At 34.5% G+C, this 17,013-nt stretch overlaps 9 protein-coding genes across 9 annotated transcripts; 4 read left to right on the forward strand and 5 right to left on the reverse strand.

The window, feature by feature from the left end:
* Positions 1 to 452: 452 nt before the first annotated feature.
* On the forward strand, positions 453 to 2,537 carry CSN1 (COP9 signalosome complex subunit 1; the record flags this gene model as incomplete). Its single annotated transcript, XM_004359595.1, has 6 exons — positions 453 to 854; positions 935 to 1,267; positions 1,401 to 1,625; positions 1,687 to 2,158; positions 2,289 to 2,326; positions 2,481 to 2,537. The coding sequence occupies 6 exons, from the start codon at positions 453 to 455 to the stop codon at positions 2,535 to 2,537; spliced, it is 1,527 nt and encodes a 508-aa protein (XP_004359652.1).
* A 50-nt stretch (positions 2,538 to 2,587) lies between these two features.
* Positions 2,588 to 3,066, reverse strand: DFA_01689 (uncharacterized protein; the record flags this gene model as incomplete). The annotated part of the gene is made up of 2 exons (XM_004359596.1): positions 2,588 to 2,700; positions 2,775 to 3,066. 2 exons carry the CDS (start codon positions 3,064 to 3,066, stop codon positions 2,588 to 2,590), a joined length of 405 nt encoding a protein of 134 aa, XP_004359653.1.
* Positions 3,067 to 3,354: 288 nt separating this feature from the next.
* Positions 3,355 to 4,399, forward strand: rpc34 (RNA polymerase III subunit; the record flags this gene model as incomplete). Its single annotated transcript, XM_004359597.1, has 4 exons — positions 3,355 to 3,408; positions 3,480 to 4,118; positions 4,190 to 4,322; positions 4,386 to 4,399. The coding sequence occupies 4 exons, from the start codon at positions 3,355 to 3,357 to the stop codon at positions 4,397 to 4,399; spliced, it is 840 nt and encodes a 279-aa protein (XP_004359654.1).
* A 273-nt stretch (positions 4,400 to 4,672) lies between these two features.
* Positions 4,673 to 5,539, reverse strand: empD (emp24/gp25L/p24 family protein; the record flags this gene model as incomplete). The annotated part of the gene is made up of 3 exons (XM_004359598.1): positions 4,673 to 4,995; positions 5,062 to 5,182; positions 5,321 to 5,539. 3 exons carry the CDS (start codon positions 5,537 to 5,539, stop codon positions 4,673 to 4,675), a joined length of 663 nt encoding a protein of 220 aa, XP_004359655.1.
* Positions 5,540 to 5,778: 239 nt separating this feature from the next.
* DFA_01692 (uncharacterized protein) lies at positions 5,779 to 6,315 on the forward strand (the record flags this gene model as incomplete). The annotated part of the gene is made up of 3 exons (XM_004359599.1): positions 5,779 to 5,835; positions 5,910 to 6,086; positions 6,295 to 6,315. 3 exons carry the CDS (start codon positions 5,779 to 5,781, stop codon positions 6,313 to 6,315), a joined length of 255 nt encoding a protein of 84 aa, XP_004359656.1.
* A 495-nt stretch (positions 6,316 to 6,810) lies between these two features.
* On the reverse strand, positions 6,811 to 7,065 carry DFA_01693 (uncharacterized protein; the record flags this gene model as incomplete). The annotated part of the gene is made up of 1 exon (XM_004359600.1): positions 6,811 to 7,065. One exon carries the CDS (start codon positions 7,063 to 7,065, stop codon positions 6,811 to 6,813), a length of 255 nt encoding a protein of 84 aa, XP_004359657.1.
* A 1,303-nt stretch (positions 7,066 to 8,368) lies between these two features.
* dhkJ (histidine kinase) lies at positions 8,369 to 12,587 on the reverse strand (the record flags this gene model as incomplete). The annotated part of the gene is made up of 3 exons (XM_004359601.1): positions 8,369 to 10,060; positions 10,126 to 11,583; positions 11,652 to 12,587. The coding sequence occupies 3 exons, from the start codon at positions 12,585 to 12,587 to the stop codon at positions 8,369 to 8,371; spliced, it is 4,086 nt and encodes a 1,361-aa protein (XP_004359658.1).
* Positions 12,588 to 13,510: 923 nt separating this feature from the next.
* On the forward strand, positions 13,511 to 14,588 carry DFA_01695 (uncharacterized protein; the record flags this gene model as incomplete). Its single annotated transcript, XM_004359602.1, has 4 exons — positions 13,511 to 13,539; positions 13,740 to 13,796; positions 14,106 to 14,236; positions 14,566 to 14,588. The coding sequence occupies 4 exons, from the start codon at positions 13,511 to 13,513 to the stop codon at positions 14,586 to 14,588; spliced, it is 240 nt and encodes a 79-aa protein (XP_004359659.1).
* A 273-nt stretch (positions 14,589 to 14,861) lies between these two features.
* Positions 14,862 to 16,685, reverse strand: snrpD1 (LSM domain-containing protein; the record flags this gene model as incomplete). Its single annotated transcript, XM_004359603.1, has 4 exons — positions 14,862 to 14,950; positions 15,086 to 15,172; positions 15,271 to 15,539; positions 16,573 to 16,685. The coding sequence occupies 4 exons, from the start codon at positions 16,683 to 16,685 to the stop codon at positions 14,862 to 14,864; spliced, it is 558 nt and encodes a 185-aa protein (XP_004359660.1).
* Positions 16,686 to 17,013: the final 328 nt, after the last annotated feature.

Below are 17,013 nucleotides of genomic sequence, written 5' to 3' on the forward strand. Positions count from 1 at the left end.
TCTATATCTAACTATCTCTTTAACAAATAGGTCGTATGTTTGAACAATCATGCATGGGTGCGTAAATCCCTCCTCAAATTAAATTCATTTTTTTCAAAGTACTCTCCTCTGATCTAATTTCTTCAATGATGATGAGTATACTTCAAGTTGAATCCATTTAATATCTAACCAATTCAAAGATACATAAATACCCGATTAGTTATATATAGATAGATAGATAGTAATAACAACCATCACAATTTATAAAATAGATGTACATTGATGGTGATCCAACAAACTTTTTTTTGGAGGAACTTGAGCTTCACAGCAAACCTTGCTTTCTTAGTTTTTTTTTAATTTCAATTTTCTCTAGATATTAAACTTCAAGCCCCTTTTTATCATCAGTTATTATTATTTATTTGTTTATTTGTTTATTTGTTCAACTACACAAAGAGATAGAGAATAGATAAGATATGAATATTGACAGTGACGATATGATGGTCGAGCAAGGTACCGCGACCAAAGCAACCATTTCAAGCAATGTATTTGATTTGGACGCTTACATCAACCAATATACAGGATACACAAAGATTCAACGTCTCTTGTTTATCGCCGACGTATCAAAGGAGTTTGAAAAGGTTGCTACTGATCTTGCTCAAAAGGAGATTAAAAAGACACCCAACGTAGAGTTGTATGGCAACTTGTGCACCAAGAACAACTTGGTCACCTACGACACTCAATGGGTTGAGTCTACCATCAAAAAGAATGCTAGTCAAATCGAAAAGTTGGAACAAGACCTCAATACTGCAAAGTCAAACATGGTTAAAGATGCTATTAGAGTATGTGTAGAAAGTTTTACCTATCTAATCTATCTTGTATATATCTATATTTAAACTAACTCTTTTATTCTTTGTTTCTCTCTTTTTACTTCATTAATCAATCAATCAATTATTAGTTGGCACACAATGAATTAGGAGACTTTTATTATCATAGTGGAGATTTTGCCAATGCTCTCAAGTGTTATATTAGAACTAGAGATTACTGCACTGCCTCTAAGCAAGTGTTGACCATGTGCTTTAATATCATTCGTGTAGGTGTTGATATGAGCAACTATATCCACGTCATCAACTATATCACCAAGGCCGAGCAAACACCCGACCTTTCACCACAATCAACTGCCAAGCTTCGTGCTGCTATGGGTCTTTCAAGTCTTGAAAATGCAAAGTACTCTCAAGCTGCAAAGAAATTCATTGAAGCTCCATTTGATATTTCTGGTAATCTTTCTGATGTAAGTAGTAGCAAAGTAGAGTAGTAGAGTCCGTCTACTACAAACTACAAACAAACATGTTACTTTTTGGAAAGTTTTGTTAATAATAATGTTTCTTTTTTTTTCTTTTTCTTTTCTTTTCTTTTGTTTTTAGATGATTTCACCACAAGATATTGCAATCTATGGTGGCCTTTGTGCTTTGGCTTCATTTGATAGAAGTGAATTAAAGAGAAAGGTTATTGATAACAGTGTCTTTAGAAACTATTTGGAATTGGTTCCTGAAATTAGAGAATTGATAAACGATTTCTACAATAGCAAATATAGTTCATGTTTAAATTATCTTGATAAATTAAAGGTAAACTCAAATCTTAAAAGATATGTATATAATATAACTAACCAAATCTCTAATATTTTATATAATATAATTAATTATTTTGTAGCCAACTCTTCAATTGGATATTCATTTACATGATCATATTGATAAATTATACCAAAAGATTAGAAGCAAATCACTTGTTCAATATTTTTCACCATTCTCATCGGTCGATCTCAATGCCATGGCCGCCGCATTCAACACTACTGTTGGAGCACTCGAAAAGGAGATTAGCAAGTTGATCATGGAAGATTCCATCTCTGCAAGAATCGATAGTCACAACAAGCGTCTCTATGCCAGAAAGACCGACCAACGTTCAGTCACTTTTGAAAAGTCGTTGCAAGTTGGTAAGGATTTCCAAAACGCTGCCAATGACTCACTCCTCCGTATGAACATGCTCAACCACAATATCATCACTCAGGGTCCACGCAAGGACAATGAAAAGGGTCATCACGGTGGTATGGGCGGTTTGGGTGGTTTGGATCCATTCCAAATGCAAATGGAAATGAACAAACAACAAGCTCATCACTTTGCATTTGGTAAAGGATTCTAAATGAACACACATAGAGACACAGATGTATCCAACAAACAAACAAACAAACAAAATATTCGAATATTTTAATCAATATTTAGATAAATAACGTTTCACCAAACTAATAATAATAATAGTATTTGTTGTCATCCATATAAAATCTTCCCTATCCTTAGTATTTTTAAAAACAATAATTAATTAATAATAATAATAATAATTCAATAAATATTTGTAACAAAATAATCAATCAAATCACTTAAATCAAATGTATATTATATATATTGCCTTATTTAATATTATTGTATATTTTATTTATTATTTGTTTATAGGATTGTGTACATGTTTACAATGAAATCAATGGATCATGGATCACCACCATTCATTAAAAAGGAAGGAAGGAAGGAATATATCTGGTTCATCTATATCTTATATTTGTTTAGATTTTAGTTTTGTTGTTGGTGGCTGATTTTGATGGATCAGATGTTTGTTGGGTTATTCTCTTTAAATCAGATTCAAGCTTTTCAATTCTTTGTTCCAATGTTAATTTTCCTATATGTGTAAAAAGAGAGAGAATTAGTAGATGAGAGAGAGAGTTATCACTAACGATTATTGCTTCATCTTACCTTCTTTTGGGATGACAACCAAACGTGATAATTGTTCAGCATTGAGGTTAACAATATTATCCAAAGAGATGAATTCTAAGCTGTAGAGAGCTACAGAGTGTTCATCTTCTTTGAGCTTTCCAATAGCAATGTGTTCGACACTGTCATCAGTTGGTTTAAAGATAGGAATACGGGTCTTGATTTTAAGATCTCCTGTTGTTGGGTTCAATGTAGAGTAAGAGTATCTTGAATGGTTACTGATTTGTTGTTGTACAAGACATCTAGTAGTTGCGTTATTGAAAATTCTATTCATTCTTTTGTATTTGTATTCTTTGTTGATTGCTATGTATGGTTTAATTATTGAAAATGGTGAAGATCATTGTTCAAACCATGGTTCATCAACTCACAACAAACACCCCCAAATTAAATTAATTTAATTTCATTTTATTTATTTTCATTCTCATTTCCCCTCGGTTTTGATACTCTAGTAATTAAACTATTTTTACCATTACTAAAAACAGTAATTGTATATTTAGATAGATAGATAGAAGGGAGAAAAGGAGATAACAGTATAGTATAGTAGTATAGTTAGTAGTATAGAATGTCTAAAGATATTGAAGACAAGTTTTTGGTCATACTTCAACAACATCCAACTGTATGTCGAACAAGTTGATTTATACTCGGTCGATTAGTTATAATTATATTAACATTTGTTATCAACTTTAGGGAATATCACAAAAAGATTTCAAAGATGAACTTGGAGGAGATAATCAAGCAATATTAACTGTTATCAACAAACTCGTCAAAGAGGGTAGAATCATATACATACAAAACCCAGATGGATCGACATCGTACAGAGAAGTTACTACGTTGGAGGATCAGTCCAAGTTTAAAGGTCTGTCGGCAGATGAAATGCTTATCTATCAGATCATAGAAGACTCAAAGGACAAGGGTGCATGGACCAAAGATATGAGAGGTCAAACCAATTTACAACAGGTTCAAATCACAAAGATCATCAAGACATTGGAGACTAGAAAGCTTATCAAGGCTGTAAAGACAATCGATGCAGGAAAGAAAAAAGTATACATGTCATATTCGATGGAACCATCAAGAGATCTCACTGGTGGTTCATTGTACAGTGGTGGACAAACACTCGATCAAGAGCTTATCAATGCAATGAAATGGTCTTGTTCATCGTTTATCTCCAACAAGGGTGCTGCTGATATTTCAGAGGTTATGAACTATCTCAAGAAACAAGGTGAAAAGGATCTAACAGAAGAAGATATTTTAACACTTTTAAATAGTTTGATTTATGATGGTCTAGTTGAAGAAATGAGAGATACAAGAGCAAAACATGTTTTATCAGTAAGCTTATAAAAAAAATAATATATATTATAATATATATATAAACAATCATATTAATATTATTTATTTAGAGAAAACCAACAGGAATTATTTATAAACCAACTAAAACCAAAATACCAGAAAATCATTTCACCAAGATGCCATGTGGCAACTGTCCAGTTTTCCATTTGTGTTCAGAGGTTGGAGAAATCACTCCTGCCAAATGTATATATTTTACTCAATGGTTACAACAACTTGAAGAAGAAGAAGAAACTTTTTAATAAATAGATAGAAATAGATAGATAAAAGTCATATATGAAAATAATAATGGAATCATAATAATAATTGGGAATAATAATTTCGATATACATATAAACAACAATGTTTGTTTAAACATTTATATATACGCCGCGTGATGGTTGGTAGGTAGTATTGTTATTTTAAAGGATTATTATTATTATTATTATTATATGTTGACCATTTTGATGATGATCGACAATTGATGATTTTCTTTTGGGAATATCCTTCCTTGTAAATGATCATTTAAGCAACAATATTATTGTTCTTGTACACATTTAAATAAGTTTTCTTTGCTTGAAATATCTCTTCAAATAGTTGATTTGGAAGGCACCAGTTCCAATGAGGACGATAATACAAAAGACGGCCAACCAAGCAACTCTAGCATTGGTGGATTCGTTGGTATTTCTCATTGTCTCTTCTCTAGTCTTCATGTACAACACTTCTTCCTTGATCTTGTCGACAGAGTCTTCAATCTTTTTAAGTTCGACTTCTGACAACTTTAAGTGTCCCTTGTTCATCAAATCAGTGTAATCGTTTGCGTCGGCACCAGTCTTGATTTCCAATGAAACAGTTCTGCTTAATGGCATAACAGATGCATCTAAATCAATCATTCGAATTAGTATTATTGTCAAAAAAAAGAAGAAGAATTCTATAGATAACATACGTGGCTTGTAGTTATCAGTGAAACAGAAGTAATATTCACCACCATCTTGGGCAGTAAAGGCAAATGGACCATTCTTGGCATCATGATTATCAAACAATAATTGTTGAGTTGGGTCACGAATCTGTATATATAGATGATGATCATATGTAGGTATTGATTGATGATTATTATTAATATCGATCTCTCTTTTGTTCAATGAATGGTGCACACTGTTACTAGTTACTATTACTATTAACTACTATTACTATTTACTACATACATAGAATCTGAGTTGCATGTTAGCCATAACCAATTCAGTTGGGTAGTCCACGTTCTTTGAGAGACGATCAGATACTTCAAACTTGCCACTGACAAGAGTGTCCTTTCTGAATTCTTCAATCATACACTTTTCTTCAGCTGGTCTGACTTCAAACATGAATGAAGAGACACATCCCAATGAGATGAGTGCTACAACTAATAAAGCTATAATCTTGTACATTTCAAAACTATATATTTGTATATGTATATGTATGTAGGTGTAAAATAGACAAAAGGATGACTCACACTCAATCAGGAGGAACTTCAACTTGAGCATAAAAAAAAAATAGAAAAAAAATCAAAAAATTTTGCTCTTTGATTTTATTACCTCACTCATTGCAATCAAATAGAAATCGATGCATATGAAATCAGTCATTTTACCAAAAGTGTTTCTCAATCAAAGTACTTTGAGATTTAAATATGAAAAGAAACTATTTATTTTTTTTGGGTTTATTAATATTATTTTTAATCAATATTGTAAGTTTTATTAATTTATTTGTTTATTTATACACATCCTTGTTTACTTATTTATTTATATTTATTCATTTAAGAATTATATTGAAGCAAGAAATGAAAGATTAAACCAATTACTTGATAGATTGGATTATCTTTTAGATCAAAAACAGGCAGAGTTGGCTTTGGAACAACAAATCAAACAACAAGTAGAAGAAAGATTTAGTAGTAGTTTGGGTGGTGAATTTATTGGTCCAACAACTTGGAGAACAACTGTTATTTATTTTGGTTAAAAATATAGAAAAGAAAGATTTGTAAGGGGAAAATAAAAATTTCATTATGTATTACATTTATTTATTCAATCAAATGTACACACTAGTAAACACACAACAGATTGATCATCTTGACTACTCCACATCCTTGTCAGCGTCTCAACAAAACAATAAAAATAGAGATTTGGATGAATAGTATAAATTTATTTAGAAGAGTCCAACTGATCGATAATTTGCAACAAGCTGACACCACAACAACATCAACAACAACAATACAACAGATCACATGAATATTCCCGAGGGCGAGCAGGTGTTTTGGAAACAGTCACCAAGATTGGCACTGATCCATCCTGTCAATCAACTCCGATCTATGAGATTTGTAATGAATTGAAGTTGGTTGCATCAGTCAATTACAAATCTCACAGATTGGAATTCATCCAAGGTTATTATTGCTATTCTTTTAGGTGATGATGATGTTGTTGTTGATGATGTTGTTGTAGTTGATCCTCTAGATTCTCCTGCTGATGGTTTGAAGTTTGTAATTCGAATGTCTAGTAAATTAAAAAAAGGAATAAATATTATTTTTAAATGTTTTAATTTTTTTAATATCCCTTTTTATACATACTTTACAACCAAATAATGAGTAGATTAACCACCTTGTAATCAGTAGGACTGATTAATCCCAATATGCGATTGTGGAAGTGCTAAAAATCTTCTTTTGTACTTTTTAATCTTTCCAACAAGTCCCAATCTTTGCTTCAGCCTCTTCCATTGTATCCCAATGACCATATTGGAATTCGTTGTTGACAACAACGTGAAACCCATTTGGTCTTGACAATACCCGAATGTACTCGGGATCATTGGGGATTCTTCCATCGACACTAGAACGCAAGACGTTCAAACCATTCTCAGTGTTGTTAGATGAAGTGATCAAGTCAGTCTCGTATTGAAGGCCCAAACGTTGTGATGGGTGATCTCCCATGATTAAGATTAGGTAATTACCACCAGATGCTTTGATCATGCAATTAAACTTCCATGAATCTTCTCCATTTTTATGACTTGCAACCCGTATCAAGAATTGACTTGAATAGCCAATATAGGGGAGGGTATCTCTGCCTTTGAAATTTTTGGTGAAATGGTTTTCAGGTTCTATGAAATGAAAAGAAACTTGTAAATAAATTATATTTTTAATTGATATCAATTAAAAAATTGTTTACATACTTTTACTTTTCCATCCTTATTTTTTTTGTTCTCTTTTTCTATTTTCTTATTAAGTTGTGCCAAGTAATTATCTGCTCGTTTTAACACCTCCTCATTGACACAAAATATCAACTTGTAAACTATGAAAGAGAGAAATGTATGTGTTATTAATATGTAATGCAATGTATGGTATGTATGATTGCTTGATTTTTATGATTAATAATAATAAAATGGTGTTGTTTGACAGGAGACATTGTGAAAAAAAGATAATATACTAAATATTAAATAAAGGGATATAATATATAGATGAATTAAATGTGAAGATAATTGTTGATTGCTATAGAAGTAGTGCCCAAAGCTGAGAGTGTTTATAGTTTTTTTTACTTCAATTATTTTGTCAAAAAATCAGGCAAAATCCAAAAGTTTAAACTTTGATCATCACCATATTTCCATAAATAGTAACTGTTAGTTCTAGTTTTATCATTTTATCTTCTGAAAAGGTGGAGCGTGTTTCATCATTTTCCATAAATAGTATCATTTTATATTTTATCGTCTGAAAAGATAATTCCCACTGCACCAAAACATCATCTGTTACCACTGCATACAAATTTGATGAAAAAAAAAGTTTTGGTTAAAAATACAAAACTCTTTTTGATTTGGTTAACTCAATTTTTTTTTCTTATTTGTTTTTTTTCTACAGATACAACTTTGAAGAGATACTTATCTCCCACATTTATTTGTTGATAATCACTGATATCTTCATCCTCGTCATCAACATCGAAAAGAAGACAAGACCACAGGCTGATGATCGACTTCCAGTGGTTGTTGGTGGATGAATCGGTCAAAGATGTTGGATTAGATGATGCTGTACCCTGCTGATGATCAGTTGGATTTGCTGAACTTGGTGATCATGTGGTAGTAGTTTCTAATGTTGATGCAAGAAATAACCATTTTAGGAGCAAAACTAAAAGGGGGGGTGGGGGGGGGGGAGTTTAAGACATACTATACAAAAAGAAAAAGAAAAAGAAATAGATTGGAGAAAATAAAAATTACAAATTATTACATTTATTTATTTTAAATGTTTTTTAACTCTTTCTTTTTGCCAATTCTGTAATGACTGGCATTAACCGATTGATTTCTCTTTCGATTCTTTTTCTAATTGGTCTGGCAGTTTCTAAATCCAGACTTTCTCTGGCGATTGTCTCGAGCTCTTTACACAGTCTTTCAATGTCTGTTGAGAACGCCGAAATATACTCGCACAGTTTCTTGGCCTCTAGTGCCAGCTTTTCTTGGTTGTTGGTGTTGATGGCCCGGTTGACGTTCATCCAAATGACTTCGTATTCTTGGAGAAACTGTTGTGCCTTGGCATTTAGTACATTGACGTCGTTGATTGATGTGGGAGGCACGACATTTTGTTGGGCTGCGCCGAGGAACTTTTCAATCTGTGAGCGCAGCTGGTCGGCGTTGATTGGCTTGCTGAGGTAGTCGTCCATGCCTGCCTCTAGACACTTTTCTCTGTCCTTTTGCAGTGCGTGGGCTGTCATGGCAATGATAGGTGTGTGCTTATTCAGTGCCTTTTCGCGAATACGGATCGTGTTGGTTGCTTCAAAGCCAGACATGTGTGGCATCTGGACGTCCATTAGGATCAGGTCAAAGTCCTTGGTCTCGCTGGCTGCGACAGCTTGTAACCCATTCTCGGCCAGTGTCACGCGATGTCCGAATCGCTCGAGTAGACGCACGGCGAGACGCTGGTTGACAATGTTGTCCTCGGCCAGCAAGATCTCGGCTGCCATGGTCTCGGCGGGGGCTGTCGTCGACTGTGCACGGCTGCCATCTCCGTTGGCAGAGTCGGAAGTGTGTCCACCACGTCCTTGCAGTGCTTCGAGCATCTCGAGTGGCGATATGGGTTTGGTGAGGTAGCCCGAGATGACGCTGCTGCGGTTCTCGGGGTCGCCACGCTGTCCGCTGCCACAAATCATCATAAAGATGCTGGCGTCACCAATCGTCGTGTCCTGCTTGATTGCTTCAGCCACTAAAAAGCCGTCGCGACCATTGAGCTGTGCGTCCATAAAGATACACTCGTACGGATGCTTGCGTAACGATGCTGCACGCAATAGACGGAAGGCAGTCTCTGCAGAGTCGGCCGAATCAGCCGATATACCATACTCCCCGAGCATTTGCAGCAACACCTTTCTAGTGGTCTTGTTGTCATCGATGATGAGCGTGTTGCGGTCCTTGAGTTTGATATGTTCAATTTCCTTGTTGGCATCGCTGATAGGAAAGACAGCAGTGAACTCGAATTTGCTTCCAAGTCCAGGTGTTGACTCGGCGCGCAACTTGCCACCCATCAACTCGACCATTCTCGTCGAGATGGTGAGACCCAACCCGGTTCCTCCGTACTTTCTAGTGATAGATCCATCAGCCTGTGAGAATGCTTCAAAGATGAGATGTAGCTTCTCTGCCGGTATACCAATACCAGTGTCGGTTACTGTAAAGTGAATCACAATAACATTGTTACTGCGTCGCTCGTCAATATCGACCGCCAGGATAACCTCACCCTCTGCCGTAAACTTGATTGCATTTCCAACCAAATTAGTAACAATCTGTCTCAAACGACCTGGGTCACCTACAAGAATATCAGCCACATCTGGAGCAATGTCACAAACCAACTCTAATCCCTTTTGATGTGCTCTCCACGCCATAGTTTTTAGAGTATCATATAAATGATTACGTAATGAAAATTCTGTTTGATCCAATTCTAATCTTCCAGCTTCAATCTAAAAATTAATAATAATTGTAAGTATACTTTTTAATTTTCTTTTTTTCTTTTTCTTTTTGTTACCTTTGAGAAATCCAAAATATCATTAATAATAGTTAATAATGAACCGGCAGATGATTGTACCATTGTTAAATATTCGCGTTGTTCGGCAGTGAGGTCAGTATCAAGTGTTAGATCGGTCATACCAATGATACCATTCATTGGGGTACGGATTTCATGAGACATGTTGGCCATAAAGTCTGATTTGGCTCTACTGGCTGCTTCGGCTGCTTCTTTGGCCAATGTGTTTTTGATGGTGGTTTGTTTGAGATTGTAAATCATTTCATTGATGATTGATTTGAGTATGTTGACTTCACCACTTGCTTCGACAGAGATCATACGAGTAAAATCTCCCTTGATGACAGCCTTGGCAACTTCGGCAATAGCTCTTACTTGTGTTGTCAGATTGGCAGCCATTGTATTTACATTGTCGGTCAAATCCTTCCATACACCATCCACTCCTTTGACTTCGGCCTGGCCACCCAGAATACCCTCAGTACCAACTTCTCGGGCTACCCTTGTTACTTCTGCTGCAAAGGTTGATAATTGGTCAACCATGGTATTGATGGTGTTTTTGAGTTGCAGGATTTCACCTTTGACATCGAGGTTGACCTTTTTCGACAGGTCACCAGTAGCTACAGCAGTGGTCACTAGTGCAATCTCTCGCACTTGTCCCGTCAAGTTGGCAGCCATTGTATTTACATTGTCGGTAAGATCCTTCCATACACCACCAACTCCCTTGACCTCGGCTTGACCTCCAAGTCTTCCTTCAGTACCCACCTCCAGAGCTACCCTAATTACTTCGGCCGCAAAGCTATTGAGTTGGTCGACCATTGTATTGATCGTGTTTTTCAATTCCAATATTTCACCCTTGACGTCGACCGATATTTTCTTTGACAAGTCACCACAGGCAACTGCTGTAGTCACCTCTGCGATGGCTCTGACCTGACCCGTGAGATTCGACGCCATTGTATTTACATTCTCGGTCAGGTCTTTCCAGACACCCTCGACGCCCTTGACCTGGGCTTGTCCACCCAGCTTTCCCTCAGTACCGACTTCTCGGGCTACCCTTGTTACTTCACTTGAAAAGCTTTTGAGTTGAGTCACCATCTTATTAACCACATTTGCGATTCTTAAGAATTCACCTCTAAACTGCTTGCCACTGCCATACTCGAGCTTGATGGTTTGTGAAAGGTCGCCCTTGGCCACCGAGCCAATGACACGTACAATCTCTTCGGTTGGCAGGATCATATCTCCAATCAGCGTGTTGACCAGATCGATACAAAACTTCCAACTACCCTCTGCTTCGGGCAGTGTAGCTCTGTCCATTGTTATACCCTCTTTTCCAACCTGGGTACCGACACGTGTAAACTCTTTCGACATTGAATCACATAATGTTACAGCATCATTAAACATTTCAATGATATCTTTTCCAATTCCATGACATCCATTTGATGTTAATCTAACAGAGAAATCTCCGTCCTAAAAGAATCAATATTATTAATATTAAAATTTACTTTTTTTTTTTTTTTTTGTATTTTTACACATACTCTAAAAGTTTTTAAAGCAGATTTCAAACGAAATAAAGCTTTTTGATTCATACTATCATGATAATTTAATGGTTTACGGTAATGATGACAATGAGGACAATGACACTTTGGTTCTAGTATGAGTGCACGTTCCAATTCCAATGAATCTCTTAATTTGTTGACTTGGTGGATACTGTCTTCCAATTCACGACGTAGTGACATTACTTTGAAATCCTCTTCCATTTGATCAAATGTGAAGAGGTTGGTACGGTTCTCGACGATACCCCTATTGATAGGTTCCGATAGATTGAGAGTGTCTCGTATAGATCGTTTGGGACGTCTCGGCAAAGGATTGTCCATCATGAATCCACGTGGAAATGTATCGTTTTCCTCTTCCATGGGAGACGATGCGTCAGATTTGGTAGAGATATTCTTGAAATCCATCAACATGGATTGAGTGGGTGATGTATTGAGTTCGGTTCCACTATGTGATCTGGCATGTCCTACGTTGGCACTACTGCCACCACCAGATATGGTACGACCCTTGACTATATTATTACCGGTATTATGTGTTTTATTGGTACTACTAGTAGTATTATGATTGAATGTGGTAAATGAAGTACTATTGCCCGACGACGACAATGACGACGATGGCAATGAAGATGAAAGTGGTGGTGTTGGTAGAAACGCCAATGCAGACGACGATAATGAACTAAGTGATGAAGATGGTTTGTGATAGTAATCGAATATTTCTTCTTTGGGTGGATATATATTTTCGACTGGAATATCACTTGCCAATGACGACGATGTAGTTGATGGTGATGGATTACTTATAGTACTACCACTACTATTATTATTACTATTATTACCACTAATATTTGAGTTGATTTGGTTTGCTATACCACTGGCACGGGCTCTTAGTGGTAGTCCATCCTCTTTATGAAAATATCTTGACATTATATATATAATATATTGAATGTACGTTTGTTGTTGTTGTTGTTGTTGTTATATGTTGGATGATTTTTTGAAAGTGAATTTCAAAATGTGGAAGATATCTCTTTTTGTGTGTGTGTGTGTTTGTTTTACTACTCGAGGTAGAATAAATAAATTAAAATATAAATATATATAACTCGCGCGCTCTCTCTCTTTTAGGGAGAGTGGGTTGGTTTGTTGGTTGGTTGATTGATTACCTGCTTGCTAGTTGCGGTTGCTACTTTAATTATTATTATTTTTAAATCTTAGATATCTTGGATTATTTGAAAGCAGCAACAGAGGTTCAAATAAACTAAAAAGTGGAAAATAAAAAATTAAAAAAAAAAAAAAAAAGGTGGTAACTTTTGTTAGAGTTTTATAATCCGCGCGCGATATATTAGAGATGGATTGTGTGAACTACGAATGGAATTGGAAAAATAATTTTTCCAATTTTTTTTTTTTTAAAACAAGATATCTACTCTTTATATTTGTCTTTTGATTTTAAAGGGTAAGGGGGGTTTGTTTCCAAAACGAACGACTATAGTCTAAGAGAGAGAAATTAAATAAATTAATTAATTAAATAATTAAATAAATAAATTGATTTTAACTGTTGTGCCAACCTTTTTGGTTAACATAATATCAAATACAAATAAATAAATAAATAAATAATTTTTGGTTTGTTTTTTTTAAATATAAATACTTTTTGATTAATTATTGAAATACCAAAATAAATATAAATATAGGTACAACAACTTGGTATTTAAATGACTTTTCCAAAAGAGTCTCCAATTGGTATATGAACAAAAGGATTTTTTACACAATCTTTCCTTTCTTTTTTTTTGAGGTTTCAAGTGAGGTGAGTGAGAGATATTGAATTTGTTTTTTTGTTTCTATATGGAAAAAAGACTATGAAAATTGAAAAACCCTTATCTTTAGGGTATTAATGTAAAAAAGAAGCAATGATTTTGACTGGAGCAAAAAAAAAAAAAAAAACAATGGTTGGTGTGTAATGTTTGGTTAATTGTTGTTGTTATTGTTGGACTAATAATAAATATAAATAATTTTTGAATTATTTCTTTCTTTTTGTCAGTTATTGTTTGTTATGTTATTGTTTGTTTGTTTAAAGTTATCATTTAGCATTGAGGAAGAGGAGGGAGGATATTCAATATCCCAATTGGCCGATAGTGCAAAGGGGTAATCAAAGAATTAATTCAAAAAATACTGTACGTTTGGAAAACTTGATCTACCAATTACAACGGAGCCAATCTCATCCAAACAAGTCCCATTTCAAAGATTGAATCCACGGACAAACTATATTTGAATGACTTGTCGTCCATAAAAGGAAAAACTTTAAAGTTTTTTTTTTTTTTTTTGTTTTCCTCGTCTCTCTTAAAAGCAATGAAACGGGTTTTGTAGGTGGTTGAGGGACACTTGAGTGAAATGGGAAACTTTTGGTGATTAACATATTATTATTTTAAAATAATATTCTTTAAAACTTTTAAGATCTAAAAAGACAGGAGGAAAAAAAATCCGGTCTTTTAAGATATTTAATCTGCTTATTATGAGCAATGGCGGTGATGTGAATGATGTTGTTGTTGTTGTTGTTGATGTTGTTTACTGTACTGTACACGATGGTATGTTTGCAGCGTCAAGAAAACGAATTCATTGATCGTTTTCCGACTGGTTGGAGTTGGGACGCGTCCATCAGCGTTTTGCCAAACATGTTTTAAAATAAATTGGATGTGGATGAACAGGTGAAGATGCGCACATCGCGTATCGTGTTGTGTCTTTTTGTGAAATTAATTAGGGTTTACGACACACGATAGATGATGTAATTGATGTGGTTGATATGATAGATACTCACCGACCGAGAGAAATTAATTACTTTCCAGGGCTGGTTGGATTGATAGAGATAGATATCTTGCGTTAACCAAGTACGAGTAACTACTTAATTCTTTTAAAGTAACAAAAGATGAACAACAATGAAATCTCTGTCTCTCTGCTACTACTACTACTGTCAGTACTTGACTGCTGGATAGATGACAGACGATGATGAATTTGAGAGAGAGATTGATGATTTCAAAAGAATTAATTATGTTATGTTACTATCGGTTGTCATATTAGAAATCCTTTTTACTACAAACCTCAAAATTCAATTGTATGAATTTGTAAACTCTTAACTTGTTATTGTATTACTAATTCATTAGATACGTATCTAATCTATCTATCTATCTATCTATCTATACGATTCATACATATCTAAGTTGATGGAGTTAGAGCTCTAGTTGGTGGATGGTTGGTGACACTAAATGAATTGATATGATAGGTTTGCAAAGTTGGCGTGACAACTTAAAGATCGTATGATTTTTAAATATTATGTATTTTATTTTATTTTATTTTCTTTTATTACTATTATGAAAGAGAGAGAATAGGTATAGGATGGTCGCTTTAGTTTCCTCCTCTACCTCTTCCACCTCTCATACCACCACCTCCTCTCATACCTCCGCCTCTTCCTCCTCTCATTCCACCTCTTCCACCTCTCATTGGTGCTGATGTAGTTGCTGGTTTTTCTATAAATTAATAAATAAATAAATAATATTATTAGTTTGGGTTCATTCCATCATATGGATGGCTTATACATTCTATCTAATATTTGTTAATTAATTACCTTTTTGTGGTTTCTTTTTCAATTTCTTTGGACCATCATCAACTAGGAGTGTTCCAAGATTGAGTGACTCTGGTAATATATAGTATCTGATATTGTTGCCTCTGATGCTGAGTGTGTCGAGATTGATTGGGTTCTTTCCTTTTAATGTTAACTTTACAGTCTTGAGATGTGTATTCATACTAACGTCAACGCCGACTATAGTTCCATGTATAATTGTACCATTCTTTAATTCTATTGTCACTGTTTCATTGTGTAATTTCATTAAAAATCTAGATAGATAGATTGAGTTAGTGATTCTTCGTTTACTGATATCTTTGTCTCTGTCTGTCTCTCTCTCTTTCTCTCTATCTTTGTGTATTGTGTCTTTCTTTTCTGTATAACTCTCTCACTCTCTATTGCTTATTAATGTAGAGTGTTACACAATCGATTGAAATGATTAATCGAATCATTCATTATGCTTTGATGATTTACCTAACGAGTTTCATTTTCTATATATGTTGTAATGTGGTAGGTAAAGATAGATCTCTTTATCGATAATACTATATGTTACAAAGATATAAATATTATATTATATATTATTAGTTATAATTGCCGAAAAGCTTACAATGATCATTCACCCAAAAGGATGTTCATCTGTATTATTTTAATTTTTTTTCAACAAAAAAGGTGCAGATACACAAATAAGTACTTATTCATTGCATTATCTCTATATCACAACGTGAACATGGTAGACAAACCTAGGGACAGATAGATAGATATATAAATTAATTAACACAATCACCATCTCGAGCCACCCAACCATCCTCCTCTCATACACGCAATAGTACCATTATTGAAAATTATGCATATAGTTTGTAATTACACAACAATCGATATCAACAATGAATGTTTATTAATTGACATTATATAGGTAGATAGATTGTTTTTGTAAATTGGTGTAGTAGTTGGTTGGTTGGTTGGTTGGTTGGTTGGTTGGTTGGTTGGTTGGTTGGTTGGTTGGTTGGAGATTTAAATTTGGGTAAGATTCATTCATATCATCTCAAAGTGATAAACCATTAGAATTTATTATGGTCAACTCAAAATGTTGTAGAGAGTAAGGAGAGAGAGTGAGAGAGAGAGAGAAAGTGTGGTGTGTTGGATGGGATAGGACTTTGTTGGACAAGGTCAAGCATAGAGTAATAACTATTACTATGTTTATCCTAATTATAATTATAATTATAATAATTTACCCATTACTTTATCATCTCATAATGGTGTTATTTAAATTTATTATCCATCTAATGATAAGTAATTTTTTAAAACCTTAAGGTAACGTTTGGTTGTGGATGCTGAGCCACCAATCGAAACCAAGCTTTTTTAAAATCTTTTTCAATTTTTAAATTTTGAACATGGAGGTTTGCATCTCGAGCTTTCATTGATGGCAACAAATCCACCTGATTAGGCAACTATAGTCCTGCCCGTCAGTTGGGCAAACAGCGGGTTCGGGAGAGATATATCTTTTGTGCACATCCAATGGTGCAACACATAAATTAAAATACACAAGTAGTAGACTACTATAGTCATCCTCACAACACGGCTTGACTGCAGCCTGTCAAGTCGCCCACTTTATAATCTCGAAATGGTAACACAATCCAATACCCATCCACTCATCCCTCCCATTGCTAACCTTTATATAAAGGCTACAAAACTCATATTTTAAATTATTTATTTATTTGTGTAATTATATTTGTATATTATATTATA

Source organism: Cavenderia fasciculata, assembly GCF_000203815.1.
Source record: "Cavenderia fasciculata unplaced genomic scaffold Scf_Dfasci-F-a-25c12.r2-5, whole genome shotgun sequence".
Classification (NCBI taxonomy): Eukaryota; Evosea; class Eumycetozoa; order Acytosteliales; family Cavenderiaceae; genus Cavenderia; species Cavenderia fasciculata.